This window comes from Epinephelus moara, chromosome 3 (assembly GCF_006386435.1).
Source record: "Epinephelus moara isolate mb chromosome 3, YSFRI_EMoa_1.0, whole genome shotgun sequence".
NCBI lineage: Eukaryota > Metazoa > Chordata > Actinopteri > Perciformes > Serranidae > Epinephelus > Epinephelus moara.
The window spans coordinates 20,672,938-20,697,589 of record NC_065508.1 but is presented as its reverse complement, the minus strand read 5'-3'; the positions used below and the strand labels follow the sequence as shown (position 1 = coordinate 20,697,589).

At 42.4% G+C, this 24,652-nt stretch overlaps 1 protein-coding gene across 4 annotated transcripts in view; it reads right to left on the bottom strand.

The window, feature by feature from the left end:
• The window catches only part of mtmr4 (myotubularin related protein 4), a 68,160-nt gene that overhangs the window by 36,269 nt on the left and 7,239 nt on the right, over window positions 1-24,652 (bottom strand). The window contains exons 1-2 of one of the 4 annotated variants that reach the window (XM_050040245.1): window positions 23,499-23,637; window positions 22,392-22,492 (exon numbers count right to left, since the gene is read on the bottom strand). In XM_050040245.1, coding sequence (XP_049896202.1) covers window positions 22,392-22,394 — 3 coding nt within the window. In that variant the 5' untranslated portion in view covers window positions 22,395-22,492; window positions 23,499-23,637. Of the gene's footprint in view, window positions 1-10,677; window positions 10,811-22,391; window positions 22,493-23,498; window positions 23,638-24,652 lie in introns of those variants that run through there. The other 3 variants (XM_050040244.1, XM_050040242.1, XM_050040243.1) reach the window with 3 other exon arrangements.

Genomic DNA, 24,652 nt, shown 5'->3' with positions numbered 1-24,652 from the left:
CAAAGTACAGTAAGTCGAAGCTAATATTAACGTATAGCAAGCCAGTGTGGGTGCTATGTATGAGGTATTTGTGGTACTGGTTAATAGTGCTATATGCTATGAAAGTGCAATGTCAGCACTGCAGTTTTTAAGAATAAGTTATTCTTTATTCTTTATTCGGATCCCCAGTTAAACAAATAAGTAAAAAATTTAAAAAGCAATCATGACTTTTTAAATGTAATATATTATTACTCTGTTGTGGCATATCATTTGGGGCGGACTTGTTTATGACACAAAACTCAAAGTTTAAGACTTGGGACTTGTGTGCAAGGACTTCAGACTCCCCACCTCTGCTAGTATCCTGATTTTGAGCCTTATCCTGGATCATATTTGTGATGTGATGTTTACATGTATACAGGACTCTAACATTATCCAGGTTTATACTGTCTGCTATGACGTGCATCCAGCTGCTCTGTCATTTCTGCAGCGACTCAGTTACCTCAGTGTTTGTGGGTGATCCCAGTCTGGTTTCTGGCTGCCTGAACACTGCTGCCTTTACTACTCTGCTGGACTTGGCTTCTCCTTCTGAGTACAACCTTATGTTGATGCTATTCCTTAATGAAAACAGCAATGGAGTCCTGGAGGGGGGACCAGAGGGAGGCAGAATGTACCGTAGTAGTACTGGCTCAGGTTGGTCTCTTGCTGTATAGTATCACAGGAAAAATGCCATACATTACAGCAGGAAAGCGCTCGATGTCTCCCCATCCAGACCTCCTGCCATGTTTACAATCATTTCATCTGTAATCCAAAGGTTCAAGTCGGTGAATAAACCACATGATAAGCATACCACCCATCAGGCCTTCTGGTAACAGATGGAGTTAGAGCTCCTACAGTGACAAGCCCTCCTCTACAAGTCACCAACGTGTCACCATCTGATTTCAGAATGCAAAGAGACATTGAGAATGAGCCTCTGTGATATGACAGCTATGTTGACAGAGGACAAACAGTTTATAGGCTGCCTACAGACTGAGTCTATAGACAATCTATAGGCTCGGCATTAAGGAAATATCTCACTGCTGACTAACTATAATCAATTACTTGTTTCAGCCAGTTCAAGCACAAAATTGATTTTTAATTTGTGAGGATCTGATGCTTTTTAAAAATGTAATATCTTTGGATTTTGGAATGTTGGTCCAACAAAACAAGGAATTTGAAGATGCCACCTTGGGCTCTGGAAAATTATTACCACTTTAGTCAAAGAAAACTTTATTTCCATTTGCAGTATGGCTCTGTTTTGGGGCCTCTCTGCTTTTCCTCGGGCCTACGCAGAAAGCTTCTTCCAAGCGCCTACATGGAAAGCCTAAGGTGGAGAGAGCACACCTCTACGCCCTTCCATGTGCCTACATGCAAAGCCTAAGGCAGGAAGAGCAGCAGCAAAGACCCCCTGGGAACAGAACAGAGCAGCATCAATGATAAACAGAAATGACACTGATAAGTCAGACACAGCATGAAAAAGAGGAGCTGGGTGGAGGCAGGTTTGCAAAATGGCTTGCACAGGAAGCAGCAACAGAAGGCAGGCCAGAGCAGTGGTACCCTGTACAGTATGAGATTTGGCAGTTGGCTGTATAGAAAGGAATCATGTGATCTATCAGCTGACTCCCTTCCATCAATCAGCTGCTCCATCAGTTGATTGGGCTGTTTGAGATCAGCTGATGTAGCTGGGATGTGAGCTGAGCTTGACATCGTGTCCTGCCTGAACTAACGCTATGCTCAATTTTTAAGTTCTCTGACATTTTAAAGGCAAAACCAATAATCAACATAATCAATCAGAAATTTTAAACAAACATAATGTGTAGTTCCAACCCTAAATCTCATGCTGCATTTCTACTGAATGGTTCGCCTCGACTTGACTCAACTCGCTTTTGGTACCAGGTCCTTTTTTTCCTAATTCGTTTACACTGTAGATAGTACCCATTCTGTGTAGGCGGGATTCTCAGCTGATCAGATATACCACGACATCATCTTCAATGCGACACTTGCTGAATCCTTTTGTCGGCAACCAAGAAAAGAGAAACGTCTGCACTTTGTTAATTGTACCATTAATTGTATTTGTATTGTTATTGTTTTGCTAGCTGCCATTTTAAAAAAAAAAAAAAGTCTGGGTCAAGTGAATAAAACTGTCGTTACTATTGATGGTAGCCTGGCTATTCAAAAAGGCAGGTTTGTATGGGATATATCATGTCAAACAAGTGACAGTTCTCTCTGACTAATCAGTGGTCTGCAGTGTTTTAGCTCCACCTTCCTGTATTGGCTCAGCTTGCTTGTAACCTTAACAAAGGTGGTACCAAAAAAAGTACCAGGTACTCTCCACAACTTTTGCTAATGGAAAATCAAAAAGGAGTGAGTCGAGTTTAGTAGAGCTGTGCCGTTCTATGCAGTGGAAATGTGCCGTAAATCCAGCTTGGACACAAAGTGCAGGTCTCAGGTGGAGAATCCTTTGCTGCAGGTGAGTCTATATTGAAGGCTTACTATGGGCGTGGGGAGTCTCTGTGAAGGAGAGATTAAAGGGATAGCTTCTAATTGTACACCATAAATTGTAATAAATGGCGGCGCTGATGGCAGCCATAGAGGTGGCTGTCAAGGCTGTGCCAACTGAGAAAAAGATGCTCCAGTGTTAAGTGCTGTCTGAGTATGACACAGTATTACTGTGGGCTCCATTTCCTGCAAATGACGTCTTTATGTTCATGCTAATGCTGTGATTCCATCACCATTTGAGAGACACTCAAGGTAAAGAGGAGGTGGACATTTCTTTCCAGCTTAATGCTTCATTAACACAATATTACCAAAATGAGAAGAAAACTTCCCATCATCCCTACTTGGGAGTACTCACAGAATAGCAGACAGCTCTGCCTCGATTTGTTGAAACGAAAAGCATTTTTTTCCTAAAATCTGCAAATTTTTAAAATTCTTTGCAATGGGAGGACCACGCATTTACAAGCTGCTACAAACCCCAGCAATGTGATGAGGGCCTGAGCGTCTATTCAGCGCTGAGTGCTGAATAGTTGGCATTTTCTTCTGGTCACTGACAGCTGAAAAATGCTTAACTTTGGGTAAAACACTGTGCTCATCACTGTTACTTTTTACCCTGCTGTCCAATCACAGTGGGACAAATAGCTTACCACAAGGTCCAACTATCACATCTTACATGTACAAGAGCTGAACAACAACAGCAATGGAGGAGAAATATGTTAATATACTGTAGGCTTTGTATTAATATATGTTTCCCCGCCCACAAAACCTCATGAACCCACATAGACTGTCTGGTCTATAGTTTAAAAATGAGTGTATAGGTGAGTACATGGGATTTATTGTTTTGTTTTTGTTCCTTACTGTGGTATCAAACTGGTTATCTAGAATCATGGAATGTCACTGGTTTTGGTATCGACTACTAAATTTCCAGTATTGTGAAAACTGCATTCTAAACTCAAACTGTGGTGTCTCTCTGAGAAAAACATACTCCAGTCAACACTCAGAGCCTCACTTTCAGACTGATAAACTTGTCAGAACTCATCCAAATCCCTCTGCTATGCAACCCCACTAATCTCTTGACCTTTGAACTGAGTCAGCCTTCGGCATCAGACTGATGAGGCAGCTGTGCGTCATCAATTTTACTTATTTTCACCTGAGAATAGCTGAACCATGGCAGTGGCCATCAGTCAGAGGTATCCTTCGAGGGTCATGTTATTACAGGTTGGTCTCACACACTGTTGCTGGGCAGTCTGAACCACCAGCTTGCCATCCAGGCACAGACTGCTCTGCTTTTTTTTAAACATCCAGTGTGTATACTGGCATCAATGGAATGTAATATGATAAGTATGTTATCTTTAGTGTATAATCACTTGAAAATAAGAAGTGCTGCATTTTTGTTACCTTAGAATGAGCTGCTTATATCTAGACTGGGAGCCAGTCTTCGTCTATGGAGATTGCCATGTTTCACTGTCATGTTTCTACAGTAGCCCGGAATGGACAAACCAAAAACTGGCTCCAAATAGGGCCATTCAGGTTTTTGCGTCAGCCACCGTAGTTAGCAGACCCTCTTCAAAGAGAGCATCAGAAAACACTGATTTCTTTTCTTTTTTGAGAAACTGCTTTCTTCAGTGTCTTTACCACTTTAAATCACTGCTTCCGTTTGTTTTGCAAAGGCAAGGGGACCGTTGCTGATAATTTGGCTCCCCGTAAAAACTCCTAAATGTCTGGATTAGAAATAAGGTGTGCACTCATTAGCAGGTGCTGGGCTAGCGGCCTGTTGCTGACATGCCAAACAGCATTGGAGAGATGCTGATTTATAACGTGAAACTGCTTTATTCAGTGTTTTTAATTGGTTTTAATCACTGTGTCTGTTTGTTTTGGAGAGGAAGAAACCTCTGCTGATAATTTGTCTCCCGATAAAAACCTCCTGAACAGTGAACTCTGAAGGAATTCTAACCGGGAGAAGTTTTGTCTGGTTGCAATCTGCAATCCTCACCCCTAAATCTTATACGCTGTTCCTTTAAGGATATAAAATTTACAGTGGCATGCTGGACAGCCAACACAAATTACTGGGGAAGCTATTTCCACAGAACTTTTACCGCATTAGGAAATTCAATGCAAATTAGTTAAGAGGAACATGCATTCAATCTTTACACACACCCTACGTCAATAATCCATCCACTCCCTTGGATCCAATATGTCTTGTGCTGCACTACCTGGTAGATACTTGGCACCATTTACTTAATTCTCTCATGGAGCAGCCCTGACATTGCACTCCTCTGAGAGGCCTGCGAGAACACAGTGTACTTTAAAAGGCAAAAAAATCTGCTGACGTAAAGTTTAGATGTGGTATTGCTCCATAAATCCATGGCTATATAAACAGACCGGCTTATACTGATGCATTGGTGCTAAACAGACCTTATAAACATTAGAATGAAGGAACTACACTTTAGATTGTTTGCCTGACAAGTTATTATGGCAGTTAAAAGAACAGAAAGTGTCAAGGTGAGTAAAATATAGACTGAGCTGCATTAGAGCACAGACACCAGTGTAGCAGTGTTTGGAGGAATACTTGAAGCAACCCTGCAGATAACCTTGGAATCTCAGCTTCATAAGTCCCTTCACGTGGCAGACAGAGCTTCAAACTCTGTCATTACATTTACATACAAACACAAACAGTGAGGCACGTCTATTTTCTCATTTTTGGTCCATCGCATTGTGACCACGACCAGACAATCAGCTTAGGGAAGATTAAAAGCAAAAGAGAGAGATGCTCTCACTTCCATCCGACTCGCAAAGATGGAGAACAGCTTGTCCTGTGCCCGACACGTTTTTGCTTCGTCACTGCTGTGAGCCTGCACACCCTCCCCCACCTTTGTCCACCCAGCAATCAAAAAGCTGGAGCTGACAGGCATGCGCGCATACACACATACGCCTCCATGCATTTCTCAAATATTAATGTCAGAGTGTACAACACATGTAATGTCTCGATGACATGTATTGCCATAACAGTGATAGTATCAGCAAGCAGCTGGCTAGACAGCCCTGATGTAGCAGGTTAACAGTGTGTACGTGGAGGTAAGAGCGTGCAGGCCTAATTTCTTATGCACTAAAATAAGGTTTTAATCGTCTGGGGAGAGTATGACTAAAAAACTGCCTTCCAGAGATTTCTGCAAGTGAATGAATGAAAAAGTAGAATAGGTAGAGAAAAATACACAGGCACACTCTTCATGAATAAGTGTCTGGTTGCCATGGATACAACAACCTCTTTTTAGAGTCCCCTTCTCTCTAAAGCTTTTGGAAACAATTTGCTGTCTTCACTCACCAGATTATTTATTTAATCTGACCAGAGCTTTGTCCTAGAGATGTGCAGATTAGAGATCCACTACATGATGCAGAGGTGACCTCCCGGAGATGTGCAAAACATGTGTCTGCTTTGAAGTGTCCAGTTACTTGCTGTTTTGGATGTATCAAATGAGGCAAAACACAGTTTGGCACAGTGTCTGAAATGTGAAGAATGTCACGTAGTAAGAAAAGGACGAGGGAGGGTGAAAACAGAGACAGTAATGATGGGGCAGAATGAAAAGCAGCAAATATGTAATGAAAAACAATCAAGTTGTGTTAGGCAGTGCCGTCTCAGTAATGGGTCAAGGTCAAAGATGGCAGAGTGTGACAAATCTTTTCAAATGCACTTCCTTTCTCCCTGTCCTCTCTCTCTCAGACTATGTTAATATTTCATAGACCACCATGTTCTAAATGATCACTCCCATTTTAGTCTTGGGCTGTACTCGAGGAGCTGAGGAATCTAGGCGAGGGGCGCGTTTTTGACAAGTATTCAAAATTCATCAAAACCTACAGTCTGTAGCATACAGAGACGTGAACAGATATCTCTTTATAGGCATGTTTAAGATATCGATTCCTCTTAAAGGAATGCTTCACCTGCCAAATGATCATTTGTATATGAATTATTCACCCAGTGTTACTTTGAATTCATGAAGAAAAACTTTGTTTTTCTCGCCTCCACAGTGAACGCAGAATCCAAAAACAGCCAACAGCCAAACTATATCAAAACAATTGTTTACAAACTGTTGGTGCAGGATAATTTAAGTCTCATTTATCCAGGTGTATGCTCTGAACCTCCCAAACAGGCAACTCTTTCTGACGGGGAAATTAACTGAAAGTGGAACTTAATATATGCTCTCTTCAAAGCCAGACTCCACTGACAAAAATAGTAATTTCACCTCACAGAACATGGGAGTTGCTGGTCTACCACTGCCTCGATTAGTTGGGTTGTTTGTGTTATTGTGTGACTTTGGTGAATCCAAACAAACCCTTTAAAACACCAAAGTCACACAATAACACAAACTAACTAATCAAGGCAAAGTTAAATTGCTGTTTTAATCAGTGGACTTTGGCTTTGAAGAGAGCATAGATAAGCTTCACTTTCAGTTCAGTTTCCCATCATAAGGACTGTCTGTTTGGGAAGTACTGAGCATACAACTGGATAAATGAGACTGATTATACTGCACGAGTTGTGGGGGAATTTGTTTTCAAACAGATGTTTTAAATAGCTTAGCTGTTGTTAAACGTGGGTGCCTATGACACAGATTAATCAAGAATTTTCTCCGTTTTTGGATTCTTCATTCACCGAAGGCATGCATATTTTATGTGTCACAAGATGAGTAACTGATATACAAATGATCATTTGAGGGGTGAAGTGTTCCTTTTAAGCAAACACACCTCAGGGAACATTTAGCAAATGTAATGATGGGTGAAAATGTAGGCCTTCTCAAAACAGTAGCTTGAGCAACAAAACACACAAACAAGCAAGGCAATTGTTTCACACAGAAAACAGCTTAAACTGGAGTATGATTCAAAGGCAACATATCTTCAAACAAGAAAATCTTGATCTGTGTGCAGGTACGTACAGACCAAGATTTTGGAGCACAAAAAGTGCCAGCTATCCTTTTGTTTAAAGGCCAAAATACAACCTGCTATGTCTAATAGTGTTGCATTTTGTCCTCTATCAGGACGCTGTGGTCATGAGATCTCCCTCAGTGTCATAACATACTAACTGTGTCACTTCCTGTGAAGTTTTCAGGGTGTTACTGCCTTGATGTCAGGCAGACCCCCATCACATGTACCGAAGAGGGTGCAAGAAGTTATATAGCCTAAAGCATATCCCAAAAGCTTTTGGCTGTACTTACACTCTTTATTCATTTAGCTAGTGGGTGTAATAGAATCTGAGTCATGGAAAAATCTTAACCAATTCAATTAGGCTTTTTATAGTTCCATTTGGTGCAGACACCATATCACAGAGGGAGATAAACATGATATATTGGAGATAAAAGGAACAGTAACTGAAGATGTTTTTTCCAATCACAACAATAGCCACAATGATGGGAACGTAGCACAACACTGCAGCCTTCTACCACAGAAGAAGACTGACAGCGCTGTGATCCACAGAAGTAACAGAGGATACTAAATTATAGAGACACTGACGCAGAAGAGGAACTGCCGACTCAGCTGCACCACAGACATATTAAAAGCGAGATCATAAATAGTGTAAAGCCTGACCATGTATGGTCTCTAAGGACCAGAAGAGGAACTAGCAGCTGTGTTCTTACTGATCTCCTGATAAGTTCTTTCTCTGGAAGAAACCGTGATGGAAATTAAAGTAGGGTTAGGGTTTTCCCAATATCAACGCCAATTGTGGTTGAAAATGCTGTGATGTTAGCATTACACTGTGCACTGCTAAAATGCTTTATTGTTGGTCTGTTGGTTGGTCGGTCCACCTTTTGGGTCCAGACTAAAATATCTCCACAACTACTGAATAGATAACCATGATTATTCTAGACTTTAGTTGCCAGATGATGAATCGTAAAGACTTTGGTGATCACTTGACTTTTCCTCCAGCGTCACACAGAGAATTAGATTAATAATACTGAGTGAAATGTCTCAAGAACTAGTGGATAGATTGCTGTAATACTTGGTATTAACATTTATGTTCTTCTCAGGATGAACTGTAATGACTTTGGTGATCCCTTAACTTTACATCTAGCTCATTCATCAGGCTAAAATCTTGTCAAATACTTTGGTTTAAGACCAAATACCTGCTAAACTAATAACATTCCCATCAGCCTCAGCTTTTTGTTTAGTGCTAATTAGAAAATATTAGCAGGGTTTCCCTCATATTCATTTATTTCTGGCAGCCCACCACAATTGAAACATCTGCTGCCATGTTTTGATTTCCTATTTTTGAAGGCGGACTGTTCATTAGGTGCACTGTTGGAATATACATACCCTCCAGTTATTCATTGTACCAACCCTCGCAGTGCAGAGCATAGTCTGGGCAAAGGTGGAGCAGCAGAACGTCAGGCACAGTGAAATTGAAACTAAACGGTTCATTGTTTATGTTTAACTCACAAATAGCTTCTCCTCTTATCACTCAATCAGATCTGATCAGCTCTGATCGGATTCAAAACTCCACACACTGCTGCTGAGGTAAAAAAGAACTCAATAAGAGTTTCGACTGTGCTACGCTCATGGACCCTACAAATTTGTTTTGAGAGTGGATACAGACTAATACACAAGGACACACCGTGCAAGAAAAAAAAACACTGGTTAGCATGCTAACATGCTAAACTAGATGGTGAACATGGTGAACATTAAACCTGCTAAACATCAGCATGTTAGCACTGTCATTGTAGGCATGTTAGCATGCTGATGCTTGATTCATCACAAAGCACCGCTGTGCTCGGGTACAGACTCTTAAGGCCTTTACACACCGGGGGCGTGATGAGTAAACGACATGAAAGTTCAAAATACTCACCTGCTGATATTCCACATCCAAACTATTCCTATTAGCGAATGAATTTGTAACAGTTGCAACACTTGTTCAATAAAGGTTTTTGATGCAAATAGATTTGTCAGCTGTGATGCTAACTAATATTGCCAGGATGTTATTGACCCACAGCAGCACCTGTCTGGGGTTAGCTTTTGCATTGTCTACATTGCTGTTAGCTATTTTATTAAGTTTCCTCTTCGTGAACTGCTCTTACAAAATGTATATGTCTAGGGCTTTTATTGTGAAAGGTAAGAATGGAAAGAGTGGATCTGGTATGCCCTGCCTTGGTCAAGACTGAAAGGTGAAACAAGTTTGCGTTTTCGGTGCAGACTACAGAGCCTCTATGTTGTTTATTAATCTTCAAAAGTAAACATGCAACGTAATTAGTTAATGCTTTTATTTATGGTGCTAAACCTCAGAAAAATCAACCTTGTTCCAAAGAAAAATGATGCCTCTTTTTCGCAGCATAATATTTACATTTTGCGCAAAAGTACTCATACTCAATAATTTCATTGATGTGCAAATTCATTGCACGAAAAAACTTTAAAGGTCCAAAATAAAATTCAGAGCATCAATAATATGGGAAAGCTGGCAGGTGAATGTGAAAGAATTTAGTATTTACTTGAAAAAAGAGGCTTTGCCAAAGTTAATAAATAGCCTATTAATCAGGCAATTAAAAAGCTCAGACAGTGGACTGTGGACATCACTCATAGGTCGGAAGCTAACTTGTGCATCATCAGCTAATTTAGGCTGAGGGACAGGAGGCAAAGGCCACTCTGTTGTTCCTAAACCGCCAACCTTTTGACGTCTCTGTCTCAAGATGCAAACTAAGAGAAACACCTGTTCTACATCAGTCATCGGCCCCTGTACATCCCAGTACCACAAAATCCTCAATGCAGGTTCTCCACTGCAGTGAACATACTTCACCGCTCTAAGGCAGCACTGAGGAGCGCACAATGTGCTCCTCACAGCAGAACATGCATCTTACACATCTTACTCCTCTCCTCACTGCCAATCAACACACCGGCAGCTCAAGGCCTTCAATACAACAGAGCTGAGTGATGAGAGTAATAAAGTAGCTTTTCATTGTCACACGCATGAGAAGACCCAGAGGTAATTCAATTATTTGTATGTGGAGTGTGGAGAGAGTGTGGGCTTGTCACTAATAACTGCAGCGCTCACGTGTGTCGACCAACACGCCCACCCCCCCATCCCCCACAGATTGTCCGGCAGGCACACACATGCAGGCGAGTTAGCTAAGGCAGGGTTTTAATACACACCCATCACAAACAAAACACCCAAATAAAAGCCTGTGGACTTACAAAGCAGTTGAGCATGGAGCAGGACACCCTTCCTGCGAGGCTCATGTCGAGGAGAGGCAGGGCTGTGCCTGGATGACACGCAGCCTACAGAGCAGCAGCACGACCAGAGCACGAGGAGCCGGCATAACCATTCTTCTCCCAGCCGGAGCCCGTCCACCCCTCGTCCGCTCCAAACCCCTCTGCCTGCCGCCCCTCTCCCCCCCCCACACCTTTTCCCCCTTCTCAAGAGGTGCTGTGGTCTGACACGCCGGTCCCGACTTTCATTTAGGAACCCACCCCACCCCCCCACCGCTCCCACAGTGGGGAGAGAGAGCACGCTGGTGTTTGAACACAGCCCCTGTTGCACTGCTGAGAGAGGGAGGATAGTCCATAAACACAAAGAAGAGCGGCGGTCCACACGATCAGCTGAGTCACAACTGAGGAGAACACAAAAGTGATAAAATCACTGCAGATGTGCAATCTCAAATGTAGCAAACGGATGGGGGGGAAACTGCTAGAAGAGAGAGCAGGAGAGAAAGGAAGACAGAGGGAACTGCCTGATGCTAAGCTCCACCCTCTGCATGCGCATCTACCTCTCTCTCTCACATTCACGTGCCCACATTTCTCCCCTTGTCTCCCTCTCATCTTTTACTCCTCCCCCACTCCCTCCTTGTTCACCCTTCACCGATATCTCCTCATTAATTCGCTTCTCCCTCAGCAACAAGGCGGTAAAGCTCAGAGGATGCTGCCGGCAACCAGAAGATGCTCCGACTGCCATGCATGCACCATATGATCAGCCGCAGTATTCTGTATGCTGGCAGCTGTATGCACACAAAACACTACCTGAAGCAAACTCATACACACAGACGGAGCGCGAAGAGACACCCCATCCAGTGGTAGGACACTATCCCATCACAAAACCGTTGCATTGGCAGTGACTGATGTAGTGCAGGAGGCAAGGACAGAGGAGGGAGGGTGTGTGTATGCGGAGATCTCCAGTGACACAGCATTCTACAGACACAAATTCTCCCTCACCTGTCTCTCAGTGTCTTTTTGGCACTGTCCTACACAAGTGCGGTGCATCTTTGCAGTAACGTAGCTGCAGCACATTCCTGTACTAATAAGAGAAGGTCAGTGGATGTACATAGTGTACACATACAGTCTCCAGCATACTACAGGGGGGACACGCAGCCCTTCCCCCTCTTACCCGAGCCTCCTCCCTGGCAGAGTCGTGACAGCCACTTGCCTTCAACTGTATGACCCCACATTATGTAACATGTATAGCGTAGTATAGCCTGGATGCACAATGCAGCACTATTGAAATAGGATTTATATTACTGAGGAGGTGCTGTAATGTCATTTTGACATGGTAGAGCCTCATTTCAACAGGATGAATTTCCATAGGCGGTGTGGTTATTGTAATGATTTATTGTGGTAATGTATAATCCATGTAAAGAAACTATTCAACCCAAGTATATGTTTCCATTTCAATCCCAGAATCAGGTTTTAGGGGTCTTACAATTCAATTCTCACTCGAAAAGACACGGAATCTGCTGCCGTTCATACGTCTCCATTAGCCCTTTTCCATGCACACGTGCTGGCTTGGTTTGACTTTGTGCGTCAGCCAAGCGCTGCAGGGATCTCCATCTCTATACAACAGGGGTACCCGCTTGAAGGTGTGTCTTGAACCGATGACGCGCTTGTGACCCAACGAAACGTTCTTCTGTTTTCCTGTCTGCCCCATCGGTGTAACCCCATGTCTAGACTGCCAGCATATTTTCACTCGCCCAAACAGATAGCCTATGCTCTCGTTTTTTAGAGGTGATTTGAGATGAGCTTTCCTGCTCTCTCTTATTGTTAGTGTTTACCACAGTCCTTCTGCTGTTCTCTGCTACTTACCAAGACAGAAAAGTCATTGCTGTCATGTTATAGCCTGTTTCTATTTATCCTTTAATACAACATTTAAACTTTATGCCCTCAATGTCAAATATTTTATTGTGTTATTGAAAATTATATAAAAAAAACAGTTCTTAAAGTATTCTAGTTTGAAATTCCAGTATCGTGACAACCCTTTGGCCTGACCCTAGAGATGGTCCATCTCAGGCAAAAAAAGCATGTTTAAACTGATAGTGGAAACACAAATCAACGCAGCATAGTTTGACTTGGCGCAGCTAAAAGTGCCAAGGAAAAAGTCTTGCAAGTAACCACTCAAAGCACTTTACAACACAAACCAGCATTCACCCTTTCACACACACACATTCAGTCACTGGTGGCAGAGGCTACCGTGCAAGGTGCCACCTGCTCATCAGAAGTGATAACCAGACACAGATGGCATAGCCATCAGGAGCATTCGGGGTTCAGTATCTTGCCCAAGGACACCTCGACATCTAAACTGCAGGGGATCGAACCACGACTGCTCTACCTCCTGAGCCACAGTTGCCCAGTGAAGACAGAAATTAAAGTCCATTGGCGAGTATTGTACATGGAAGCTGACTCTATCTGTAAGTGCTTCAATTTCTGATTAGAATATTATTTGGCTGTTTGGTTTTCTCATTTGAGACGTACTCATTTTTCCCCAAGATAGACTGCAAAACATTCTTTGCTCATCTTCAATTCTGCGTCAGTTTTAGAAATCATGGGTCCAGCTGCAAGCAGAACATGTATATAACTGTCCAGTGGGAAAATTAGCCTATTCTATAACATCTATCAACATGTTGGACTCAGAATAATTACGTTATATTAGGTTATTATATTCTATTTAGCACATCCAAATTAAATTTAAAAACAATGCCCATTGCATGACAGCTTGGTGAGACGCCTGCCAAGCTGCAGACCACTGTTCAAGACAGAACCACATTTTTAATTTCTTTTTAAGTGAGTCATCGCTGTTTCCATGGCTTTTTATGCACCAAACATGGGTGTTTCTTTAGGGACCAGTGACTGTGCTTCAAGCAGCTTTTTAGGCATGAAAAGCAGTTGTTTTTTCAGAGACATCAATGGCATTTCTAGCCGGGATTGTGTCTCCCAAACTGCGTATTTTAGAGCAAAAAGTCAACCACAGCACTAAAGTTTCAATGAATCTGCTACATAATAACAAGCAAATGTGATATATCCTTGGTTTGGAGAAATGTACAATGCCAACCCTTTTCTGGCGATTCGGTTGCATCATTTTTTACTGCCTAGTCAAATCATCTTTAAATCTATCATACTTTAGTATGGCAATATATTAGAAGGGAGAACCTCATTGCTGCAGGAGGCATGACACATTGCACTCGTGTGCAGTATGACTTCAATCTCATCAGGTAAATGGACTCTGAACTATTAAACGCACTTCCACAAATCAAGCAGAACCTTGCCAAGAATCACTTTCATGTCATGTGGAAAACCTGTGACCCGTTACATTTATTATGCTCAAGCGGAATGGAGAAGTGAAATAAAGTATTATGCATTGCACTTAAGCTCGAACGTGCCAGCTTTACGAGAAAGAAAAATGCACTCTGTAGAAGCCATGCCAGCTCCTCTTTCTTGTGATGTGTGACAGAGAAATCGCTCAGCAACTAACTTTGTGTGATGTGTTTATTTCTTTGGCAAAATCCCAGTGATTGAGACTTCATATCCTGGACAAGTGCAGCCTCATCAGGCTTGGAAGTGAGAGAGGCTTTCTCTTGATGAGATTACCGAGACTATACAACAAGATTCTTGAAGTCTTTATTCAGACTGTTAGTATAAACTCAGCAGGCATGTCATTCAAAACTCAACTATGCTAAGATGAAAGAGTGTTGTTGTTTTCTTTTTAACACTAAATGAAAGTGTACAGCTTTCAAATAATTTCCCAGTGTATCCACATTCATCCAGGAAAAAAAGATGGATAGATGGACATTTGAAGATTGCAGCTTTAGTCATGACAAGTGGGCCCACAGTCCGAACACTGGGCTTCAAATGCCCCCCTCTCTCTGTCCGCCCAGCTCCACCCAAGCTGCCCGCAAAAGTGAGCGCCAGATTTGGCCTCTTGTGTCTCAGGTTTTATTTTAGGAAAGGAGGGCAGCGAGTCACGAACACAGAGTGTCAGCCCACATGTTGACACACTGCTATTGAAGTAGGATATGAATAATACATGAGGCATTAGGCGTCTATATGGAGCTATTCAAACTCCAGAAAATATTTGCACATTTGTGTTTTAGGTGTCTTTAAATTCAGTTATTTTTTTGACTTTAACAAAGCCATATAAGCAATAACCTGTAACTACTCAGCAAACTGCAGTCTACAACACGTGTTTTCAAACCAATTCCAGTCTTTTTGTGGGTAAAATGATTGCAGTTTTCTGTGTTGTGTCCTCTATGTAAGAAGTGTTTTGTTGCAGTTAGCTGTGACAACTCTGGCCTTTTATCCTGAAGCAGGATTAAGCTTAAAGGGATAGTTCGGATTTTTCAAATTGGAGTTGAATGAGTAGATGGCGGTCAGCACGCCACCGGTTTGGAGAAGCATGCAGAAGCGTCGACACAGGGCCTAAGCAATGTACTGCTGTGGACGTGGGCAGCAATGAAACATATTTTATCTACTTTAACAAAAAAAAAATCAATATCAGATTAAGTGTAAGTGTGCTTTATTGAGAGTGTTTTCACTGCTTTACCTTGCCATCAGACACCCTGTTCCAATGGGGAATCTGTGAAAGGCTTAGTTCCCCATCTATGCTCTCATCAAAGCCAGACTCCATTGAGGAAAACAGTCATTTTGGCTCGCTGAACAGAGGAGCTGCTGGTCTACTCCTGCCTCAATCACTTAGCTAGTGTGATCATGTGACTTTGGTGAATCTGAACTAACTCTCTTCACTGCCAAAGTCACACAAAAACACACAAGAAATAACTGATTGAAGGTGCAGTAGACCAGAAGCTCCTGTGTAAAACAATGTTAAAATCACTGTTTTTCTCAATGGAGTCTGGCTTTAAAGAGAGCTACATCACAGTTTTATTTCCCCGTTGGAAATCATTGTCTGACAGCAAGGTGAAGCGGTGAAAATATTCCAAATAAAGCATATGCTGAAAGTGATATTGATTTTTTTTAGGTGACTAAAATCAGTTTTGCTGCTCCCCCCTCCACAGCTGTACATTACCTAGTTTCTATGACGCACTCCAGCCTGCTGCTTCAAACTGGGGTTGTGTCGACTGACATCTACTGCAGGTAATTCATTGACTATAGATAAGTACTTCATACAACTCCACTTCAAAAAATCCAAACTATCCCTTCAATATGATGCATTACAAGCAAACACAGGGTGTCCAATATGCAGACCACAAGTGTCACCCCCCAAAACTGTGTATCAGAACACTCCTAACATACAGTTCTGGGTAACAGGCTATATTAAAAAAACACATTCAGCACTGAACAAAACATTAAAGTTACTACGATTTAAATTGAATGAAAAGAAAGAAAAGGAAACCAAACACTGACGGCCAGACGTCAGGAACCAGAGCAGGGTCAAACGGTGCTAGAAGCCAAAGTCCCTTAAGGAGCACGGCAGTCAAATCATTAACAACAACAACCTGGAATGAACCCTCTGACTCCAACTACAAAACTCGCTGCAAGCTACTGGTGTCCAGTCAGTGCGTTTAAAAACAAGCACACACACAGGTGATGTAATCCTTATGTAAGCAGGTAACATCATATGGGGCAGTGACACAGGAACACCCATCTTTGCATGGTGTTCCCCACAACCCCACCAAGGTAGCATTACAATGCATCCTGGGTACTGAGGACAGGGTAAAACAACCCCATTGTCCTCATTTCCATGCTTGCATTATCCGGCGAACAATACGGCAGCGTGAGTGGACAACAGTATGAACTCAATACTTCCCGTTTTGTTTCAGCGAAAAAGCCGGAGGCTGGGAAGCAATTAAACGCGGCTTCACAAGAAGGATTAAAGGGATCATATTACCTGTGGAACAAACTGCTGGAACAAATGTCTCACATCCCACCTGAGAAAACAACCCTTAGATCAACAACAACTGAGGACAGACGGAAATATCATTAGCTGTGGCCACACAGCAACTTACAAATGACCTACTATTATAGTTTCACCATACTCCTAAAAATAACAACTGCTTATTCATGTTGCACAAATATTACGAATGTCTGTGTATCTGCCCATCATAGAGTAACTTAAAGGAACACTTCACCCCCAAATCACCATTTGTGTATCAATTACTCACCCTGTGTTAAGACTCCACATTGAACGAAGAATCCAAAAATGGAGAAAAGTAATGCAGAATTTAAGTCATGTCAAAGGGGATCTGGTTTAACATCAGTAAAACTATATCAAAACATCTGTTGACAAACTCACACACAATTTGTGCAGCATAATCCAAGTCTCATTTATCCAGTCGCATGCTCAGCACTTCCCAAAAAGGCAGCCCTTTCTGACAGGGAGATGAGAAACTGAAAATAAAACTTACCTATGCTCTCTTCAAAGCCAGACTCCACTGACAAAAATGGCAATTTTACCTAGCTGGATACGGGAGCTGCTGGTCTACCACTCCCTCGATCAGCTAGTTTATTTGAGTTACTGTGTTTCTTTGGAGTTTTAAAGGGTTAGTTTGGATTCATCAAAGTCAAACAAAAACAAACACTAACTAACTGATCGAGGCAGCAGTAGACCAGCACCTCCCATGTTCAGTGAGGTAAAATTACTGTTTTTGTCAGTGGAGTCTGGCTTTGAAAAGAGCATAGAAATTTCAGCTTCAATTCTGTTTCCCATCTGATAGCACTGTCTGTTTGGGAGATATACAACTGAATAAATGAGACTTAGATTATACTGCACGAGTTGTGGGAGTTTGTACACTGATGTTTTGGTATAGTTTTGCTGTTGTAAAACATGGTCCCCTATGACTTCAGTACATGAAGAACTTTTTCAGTTTTTGGACGCTTCATTCATCGTGGAGACCTGGGAAAAACAAAGTTTGCTTCACAAAGTCAACGTAAAGTGGGATGAATAACTGATATACAAATGATCCTTTCGGGGGTGAAATATTCTTCTAAGTTCAAATATGGGTTTTGCTGATCTCCAGTGATTGAACTGTTGCTGTTGCAGTGATGTAGAAGAGTACTCTAAGGTGTCTTAAAACATGGGTCTAGGACAGCACCTTAGATATATGTTGGTCTCGAGACTCTCTGTGAGCTCCAATCTCATGTCAGTTTCTTCCGTTAGTTACCTCTTCAGTACTTAGGCAGTTGTGCTGTCATCATCATGCAGCAATAAGTGCCATCTCTTCACAGTGATTACCATGGGCAGCATGACATCGACAAGTCTCAGCTCCTGAATGGAGTTTGAGGTTTGGTAAGACTCATTGGTTTGGTCAACTATTAGGAGTAGCCCCAGGTCAATGAAAAGATGCCTTTCAGAATTGTATGAAACTGAACTTTAACACAGGACTAGCCCAGGACTAACAGGGGTCTGCATCCTCATTTTACGCGCCTCGGTGGGCACATTATTTGTTCATCAGCTCCGCCATCAATTAAGCCCAGAGCTCGACTGTGTGTCCCATAAAAAGGCTGAGAGCTGGGCAGCTGGCCACGGTGGCATTCTGTGGACCCAGTTGACCAGAACCTCGGGACACACATCCTCCTGTTACACTTCCTATTTCTGTCCCATAAAAGCTGCGCCCATTAGTTTCAAGAGGACTTTGTCACTCATGTGGTCACTGCTTACCCTCTCTTAAAGCACTGTCTATCCCGGCTGAGGGACAATTACTCTGCATTCACTGAGAAACAGCAAAGTGACAGGTCCTAATGTGCAATTATAAAGTATAATGGTGGTATTAATTCTAAAAAAGTATATTATAACATACATTATTTACCATATTCTATGCTAAAATTTCTGATGAGACATATAATATCCACAGTACAATGATTAGACCTATATGTTCATGCAATTATTTTAAAGGGACAGTTCACTCCCAAATTAAAATATAAATGTTTTTCCTCTGACCTATGGTGTTATTTATAGATCTAGATTGTTTTGGTGTGAGTTGTTGGAGATATTGGCCGTAGAGATGTCTGCCTTCTCTCCAATATAATGGAACTAGACGGCACTCGGCTCGTGGTGCTCAAAGAGTCAAAAAAATACATTTGAGAAACTCAACAGCAGTGTCTCTTTCCAGAAATAATTATCCAGTTACTTGAGAAAATCCACAGACCTTGTTGTGAGCAGTTTGATCCAGGAACTATTTTCTTTCTACCAAACTACACCCACCAATCGTATCACTGCACAGAAGGAAGAGTGCATCTACTGCTAGCTCACCTAGCACCACTGAGCCAGTTCAAGCCGCATTTCCACCACACACTCTTGATATAGTACCCTCAGAACAGTACGTAACCCATGACACGTACCTAAACCATAGATCTGTTTTGAGTTTCCATCACACAGTACTCTTTTATGTAGTTGCAGACTTGCAGTTGATACCAGACACCAATAATGCAGAGAAATGTCTGCACCTTGCTGGTCGTCTACAGAATAGGGTTGTGTGAGATTTTCAGAGCATAAAAGAACAGGTTGGAGTGTTCAAAGCAGAGACAGGGTGTGTTGATTGATTCGTGACATCAACTCATGAATTGAATAAAATGAAGAACATATTCAACCCTTAAAGTTGCAAGTAGCTGCTGTCGGTACACTTTAAGGGGCACAGTCAATTAAGTTATTTTTTTTAAGTCTGTAGCTGTTGACTGTTAACTGCTAAAGATGGAAAGGCAGCAAAACATCCTTTCATGTTATGGTTATTGTTGACTAATGTGTGTAAAGTTACCACTATATGAACAGTAGTTACAGACCACTGTAGGGTGTTGATTCTCTATTGACCAATAAACAGACTACAGTGTTTCTAGCTCCACCTTTGGTATCGGATTAGTGAGCTAGGTACTGTACCTCAACTGAGGTACGGAAAAATGGAACAGAATTAAACGGTTCTACTAGTAGGTACTGGTCTGTGGATTATCTTGAGTAACCTGGTCATGATCTCTGTAAAGAGACATTGCTGTTGGGTTTTCAAATGTATATTATTGGTGTTTTGAGCACCACAAGTCGAGTGCCATGCCATCTAGTTTCACTATACAGGAGAGAAGGCAGACATCTCTATGGCTGATAATTCCAACACTTGGTAACTCACACCAAAGCAATCTAGATTAATAACCAGCGCCACAGCTAAGTTGAGAAATATTTGTTTTGGGGTGACTGTCCCTTTAAGCTCTGAGAAATGGAGCACTTCAATCAAATAAACTGGAAACACTGGTTAAGTCATCGCAGCACATACACTTCATAATTAGCTAAAAATAAAGTGCACAGCTTGCATTGCTCTTCTAAAATGTAAGTAGAGTTGTGACCTATAAATAGTCTTGCATCGTGCACGTCCTATTTGCTACGCTAGCTTTAGTGTAATTACAACCCTACGGACCCCGACTTCAGCATGATTAGACAAACAACTGCTTGTCTCATGTAGAGAAAAACCTGAGACTCAGCATTCCAAAAGAAACACTCTGAATCAGACACAAGTGCATGAAACAACTTGAAGCAGCACAATTACTCCTCCATCTACCTGCAGCAATTACTTTCATGACAATGTTACATAATACAAAAAACATTTAGTCTTAGTTTTGCGTCAGAGCTGAACAGACAGCAGCATCCACTAGAGGGCGAGATCCAAATTTAGTACTTACTCTAACAGAGGGATACCTTGGTCATCTTGAGGTGGACAGCTTCGCCACTCAACCACAGCCCAAACATTTTATTTCACATTTTGGCAATTAGGCCAAGGTTCACATTCAGTACAAATGTCACTGAATATGCATGTTGCAGTTGAGTGCGGTGCTTTAGGACATGCACATTCAATACTTTGAAATGTCACATATGAGCTTCTCCGTGCGATCTTAAGGTCAAAAGGTTGTGGATGTGCTCCAAAACAGAGAACTAAACATGAGACACGTGGCAGGCAGTTACATCAAAGACTGGTAACATCTGCAACACTTTAACTGATGCAGGGGCACGTTCCTGAATGAAACAAACAATGCAATAAAGTCGTAACCCTGCTGAGGAAACTGCTACTGCGGAGAAGAGGGATGCTGCCTGAGGACAGTCTACTTTCATTCACTCAGATTGCTGTTCCAAAAATCCTTGTTGAGTGCTGACTATGGCTGAATTGTTATTATTTATTTGCATACTGGTTGATTCATCTTTGCAGGGACCATGAAGAACCAGCAGGAGTCAGAGTAAGGCCCCGATCAGAGAGAGCGCCTTCAAGCAGCCTGGGTTGGCTTTTTAAAAATTATTTATTTTTTGGCTTTTTGACCTGTATTTGACAGGACAGGTAGTATGAAAGGGGGGGAGAGAGGAGGACATGCAGGACTCAGGCTATATGGGGTGCGGCTCTACCAGGTGAGCTACCAGGGCATCCCGTGCAATTGTTCTCAAAAAAAGCATCTTGCTCGCTGCTTTTGTCTTGCTAAGCACCTCACTTTTTTTGCCAGAGCGCTTTGAACATCTAGAGCTGAAAAAAACTTCCACTCAGAGTGAAATGAAGTGCCCAGTGTTATTGCCCTTTTCCCTCCATTGTCCAATCAGATGAAATGAGAAGCGGGCCTTCTTTAGTGGCAATGACAACACATGGTAGCATAACTAACGTTAGCCCCCTTTCTTCGAGGACCTAGGCAAGCAGCAAAACACACTAAACAAATTATAGCCTTTTTTTGGCTTTTAGCCTTCATTTTGACAGGATTGGGTTGGATTCGAAACCCGCTGCCATTACGGCAAAGATGGAGCCTTAGTGCATGGGGCGCCCACTCTATCAGGTAAGCTACAGGGCGGCCCAGCTTCAACTACTTTCTAACATTTTACCATCTGTAGTTAGGCCCGACAGTTGACAGCAGATTGTCAAACTCGTCCAAAAATACGCCTTCAACCGACCATCATCCAGGCAAAGCTCCTGGACAGCTCCTGGGCCAGCTGGTGGTACTCCCTGTGATTTCTCCTCTGACTGAAAGTCTCATGTACACACACAGATCTCCATTCTCCAAGTTCCCTCCACCTGTCTATTTTTAAACAGATTTTAAGGTACAGATCTGTGAGTTTACTTCACAGCAAAATAGCGGTTAAGATAAAGATGGGTGCACAAAATGCGCTCTGTCTGATTGGGGTCTAAGGCAGCGACGATAATATGATCCCTCACAGGCTCCCCACTCCAAAACGTTGCCTTGAGGAGCCTTACCCGATGTCTCTGTGATGCTACATTTGTCCTTTTTTTAAAGCAATGCTAATCAATATTTGTCTATTATATCATGATCTCATAAACACTTTTTTTTATTGCACATACATTTTATAAACAAGAGCAGACTACCGTACTTCATTACTGAAGTCGAAGTTTCTGATTTCTGATGGGCCAATATTATAAAGTATCATATATGGTAACTGCTGTGTGACAACAAAAAATTGCACAATCATTTGTACAGCCCTAAGGCACATCTGGCAAGTTTATAAAGTGGCAAAAGTTTGAGCTGCGCATTTTGTCATTAAACATGTTGCGCCACATTGTGCTCTGTTCAGGCCTGAAGGTGTTAGGTGCCATTTCCTGTGTCAGGGAGAAAAAGTCTTGCTATTTTACCTTCAGAAAGCATGTTGGGAGTTCAGAGCAGCACTCGTTTAAGAGTAGTCAGGACTCTACAGCAGATATAAACAGTATACAGTGTGATTGGCTCACCATGCTGCCAGCCAGTGCTGTAGACAGTCGGTCTGGGCACTCCTCTTCAGATCCCTCCCTCTCCTCCTGTCTACTGGGCTCTGCCGTGCCAGCGATGGTTCCTGCCAACATAAAACACACTACCTTCAGACACTGGGTGTGTGTGGGCGGTTGCGGAGTGTGTGTAATTGTGTAAACGGCTGAATTCCAAAAACCAAAGCTTCCTTGGTTTAAAGTACAGCAAGCAGAATGAAAGCTAAAATCAAAACATCTTATTTTTGAAAAGCCTGGATTTACTTTACACTTTTATCATTCACCACAAAATACCACAAAATCCACCACAAAATCCCCACAATGCAACACCTCTCGCAAGACTGTGTTACACAAAGAGCAATGGTTAACTTGGGACAAGGAGTACTCTCTATAAATCAGATCAAATGAATGTAAACACACTGCTGCAGACAGGCGTGCAGGCACACGTGAGAAGTCTGGAAACCTTGGAGCAGATTGACCCGACCTGACCTGCGGGAGAGACTCTGATTTACAGGAAATGCAAACTCAACATTCCTCATCAGATTGTGAGCAGCCAAACAGATAACTGGAGGTGTGGATGGCAAATTAGGACAAACTCCACAACTCTACCACACACACCTAACACACAGAAAGGTGCTCCAGAAGTGGCACACTGAGGTGGACCTCTGAAACTGAAATTAACTCTAACACTGGATATCTGAACCATGGCTGCACACAATAAAGCAAGACAATGAAGTGAAACATTGTGCAAACACTTAAATGACTGTCATGAAAAGTAACACTCTGATATTGCACTGCCTGCTCTTCCTGTGTATATACAAGCAGAGTCAGGAAGCTCGGTTTAATAAGAGAGTAACACACACAGGCAGCAAGACAAAACAGGCACATAGTGTTCACTTCCTTCTGTTTAGACTTAAACACAGTGGACACAAGGACACAACTTTAAACTGGATCAAAGTTCTTGCTGTTCGGTGCTCACTTCCCTACACTTCTTTTTTTTTCCAGACACACCCCCTTTTGCACACAGCCCCACAAAAAGAAAAAATTACTACTCTCAACTCACAAAACACTGTTCCCAAAGTTGACTTCTCTTACCTGTACAAAGTGCTGAATCTGTTCACCGCAAACTTTCCCTTGAAACTACTTTGAAAGGTTGAGTTAAAGCTCAATACCCAACAGAGTAGCAGTAGTCTTCGTCTCCCAAACACACACTGGTTGTAATCCAGTGCATGACATACCTCCCTCCCTCCCTCCCTCGCTCTGTCTCTATTGCTTACTCTCTTTCCCTCCCACTCTCTTAGTGCCAGGCTTCTCAAAGTGAAAGAAGCCGTACTACAGAGGACGGACTGTCTACATTTCACTCACCTCCACTTGTGACTCATTGTATCAAAAGTGATGGCTTTCATCGCTAATTGGATGTGAATGCTGAAACCACCACACGTAGGCAACCCGTCATAATTGCTTTCAATAAAGCACAATACCACACTCTGAGCAACATGAGTCACCTACTGACTCAACAAAAAGTATAGTGTCAGATAATTCAACTACAGAAAAAGAACTGACAAAGTAAATGTAACGAGGTGCAAGTTAACAAACACACTAATTAAGCAGAGAAACGATCAAGTAAAGGACGTCGAGAGATCAAACTAATAAAGCTGCGTTAACTGATGATTTGGCCACTTGGTGGCAGAAGAACTTCAGCGCAACCTGCTATATCATTGTCTTATATTGTGATGGCTAACATGTTCACTTGCAATTGACTGTGGTTGTGTTTCTTGCCATCCGATGAATGTAGGTCCAATATTGACTTTACTCGTTTGCCGGATTTGGACTCAACCAACCCCTGAGAAACCGATCTGGGGCCATACTCACAAAGCTTCCTACTACTAAGAGTTGCTCCTAGTGACAAAATTCTACGAACATTCTTAAAATTGAGACGCTGTCTTAGAATTTCACCTTAAAGTTAAAGCCGCTGTATGTAGGAATGTGGCCAAAACGGTCACTGCACTCAAATTCAAAATACTGCCGCGAGTCGTGTCCGCCCCCCTCCCCCCCCTACAGATTCGAGGTTGCTGGACAGCGGCACGCTGGAGACTGATTTGTTTGCCCACGGGCGGCTGCCATGGCAGGGCCGTGTCGCCGCGTCCTTGATCTTCGGTTTTCCAGCGGACCGTTCGAGCAAGTCCGGCTTCTCTGCTGCTAACGCTGCTGCCAGGATACAGCTGAGGAGGAGCCGGCTGCTAATGCTA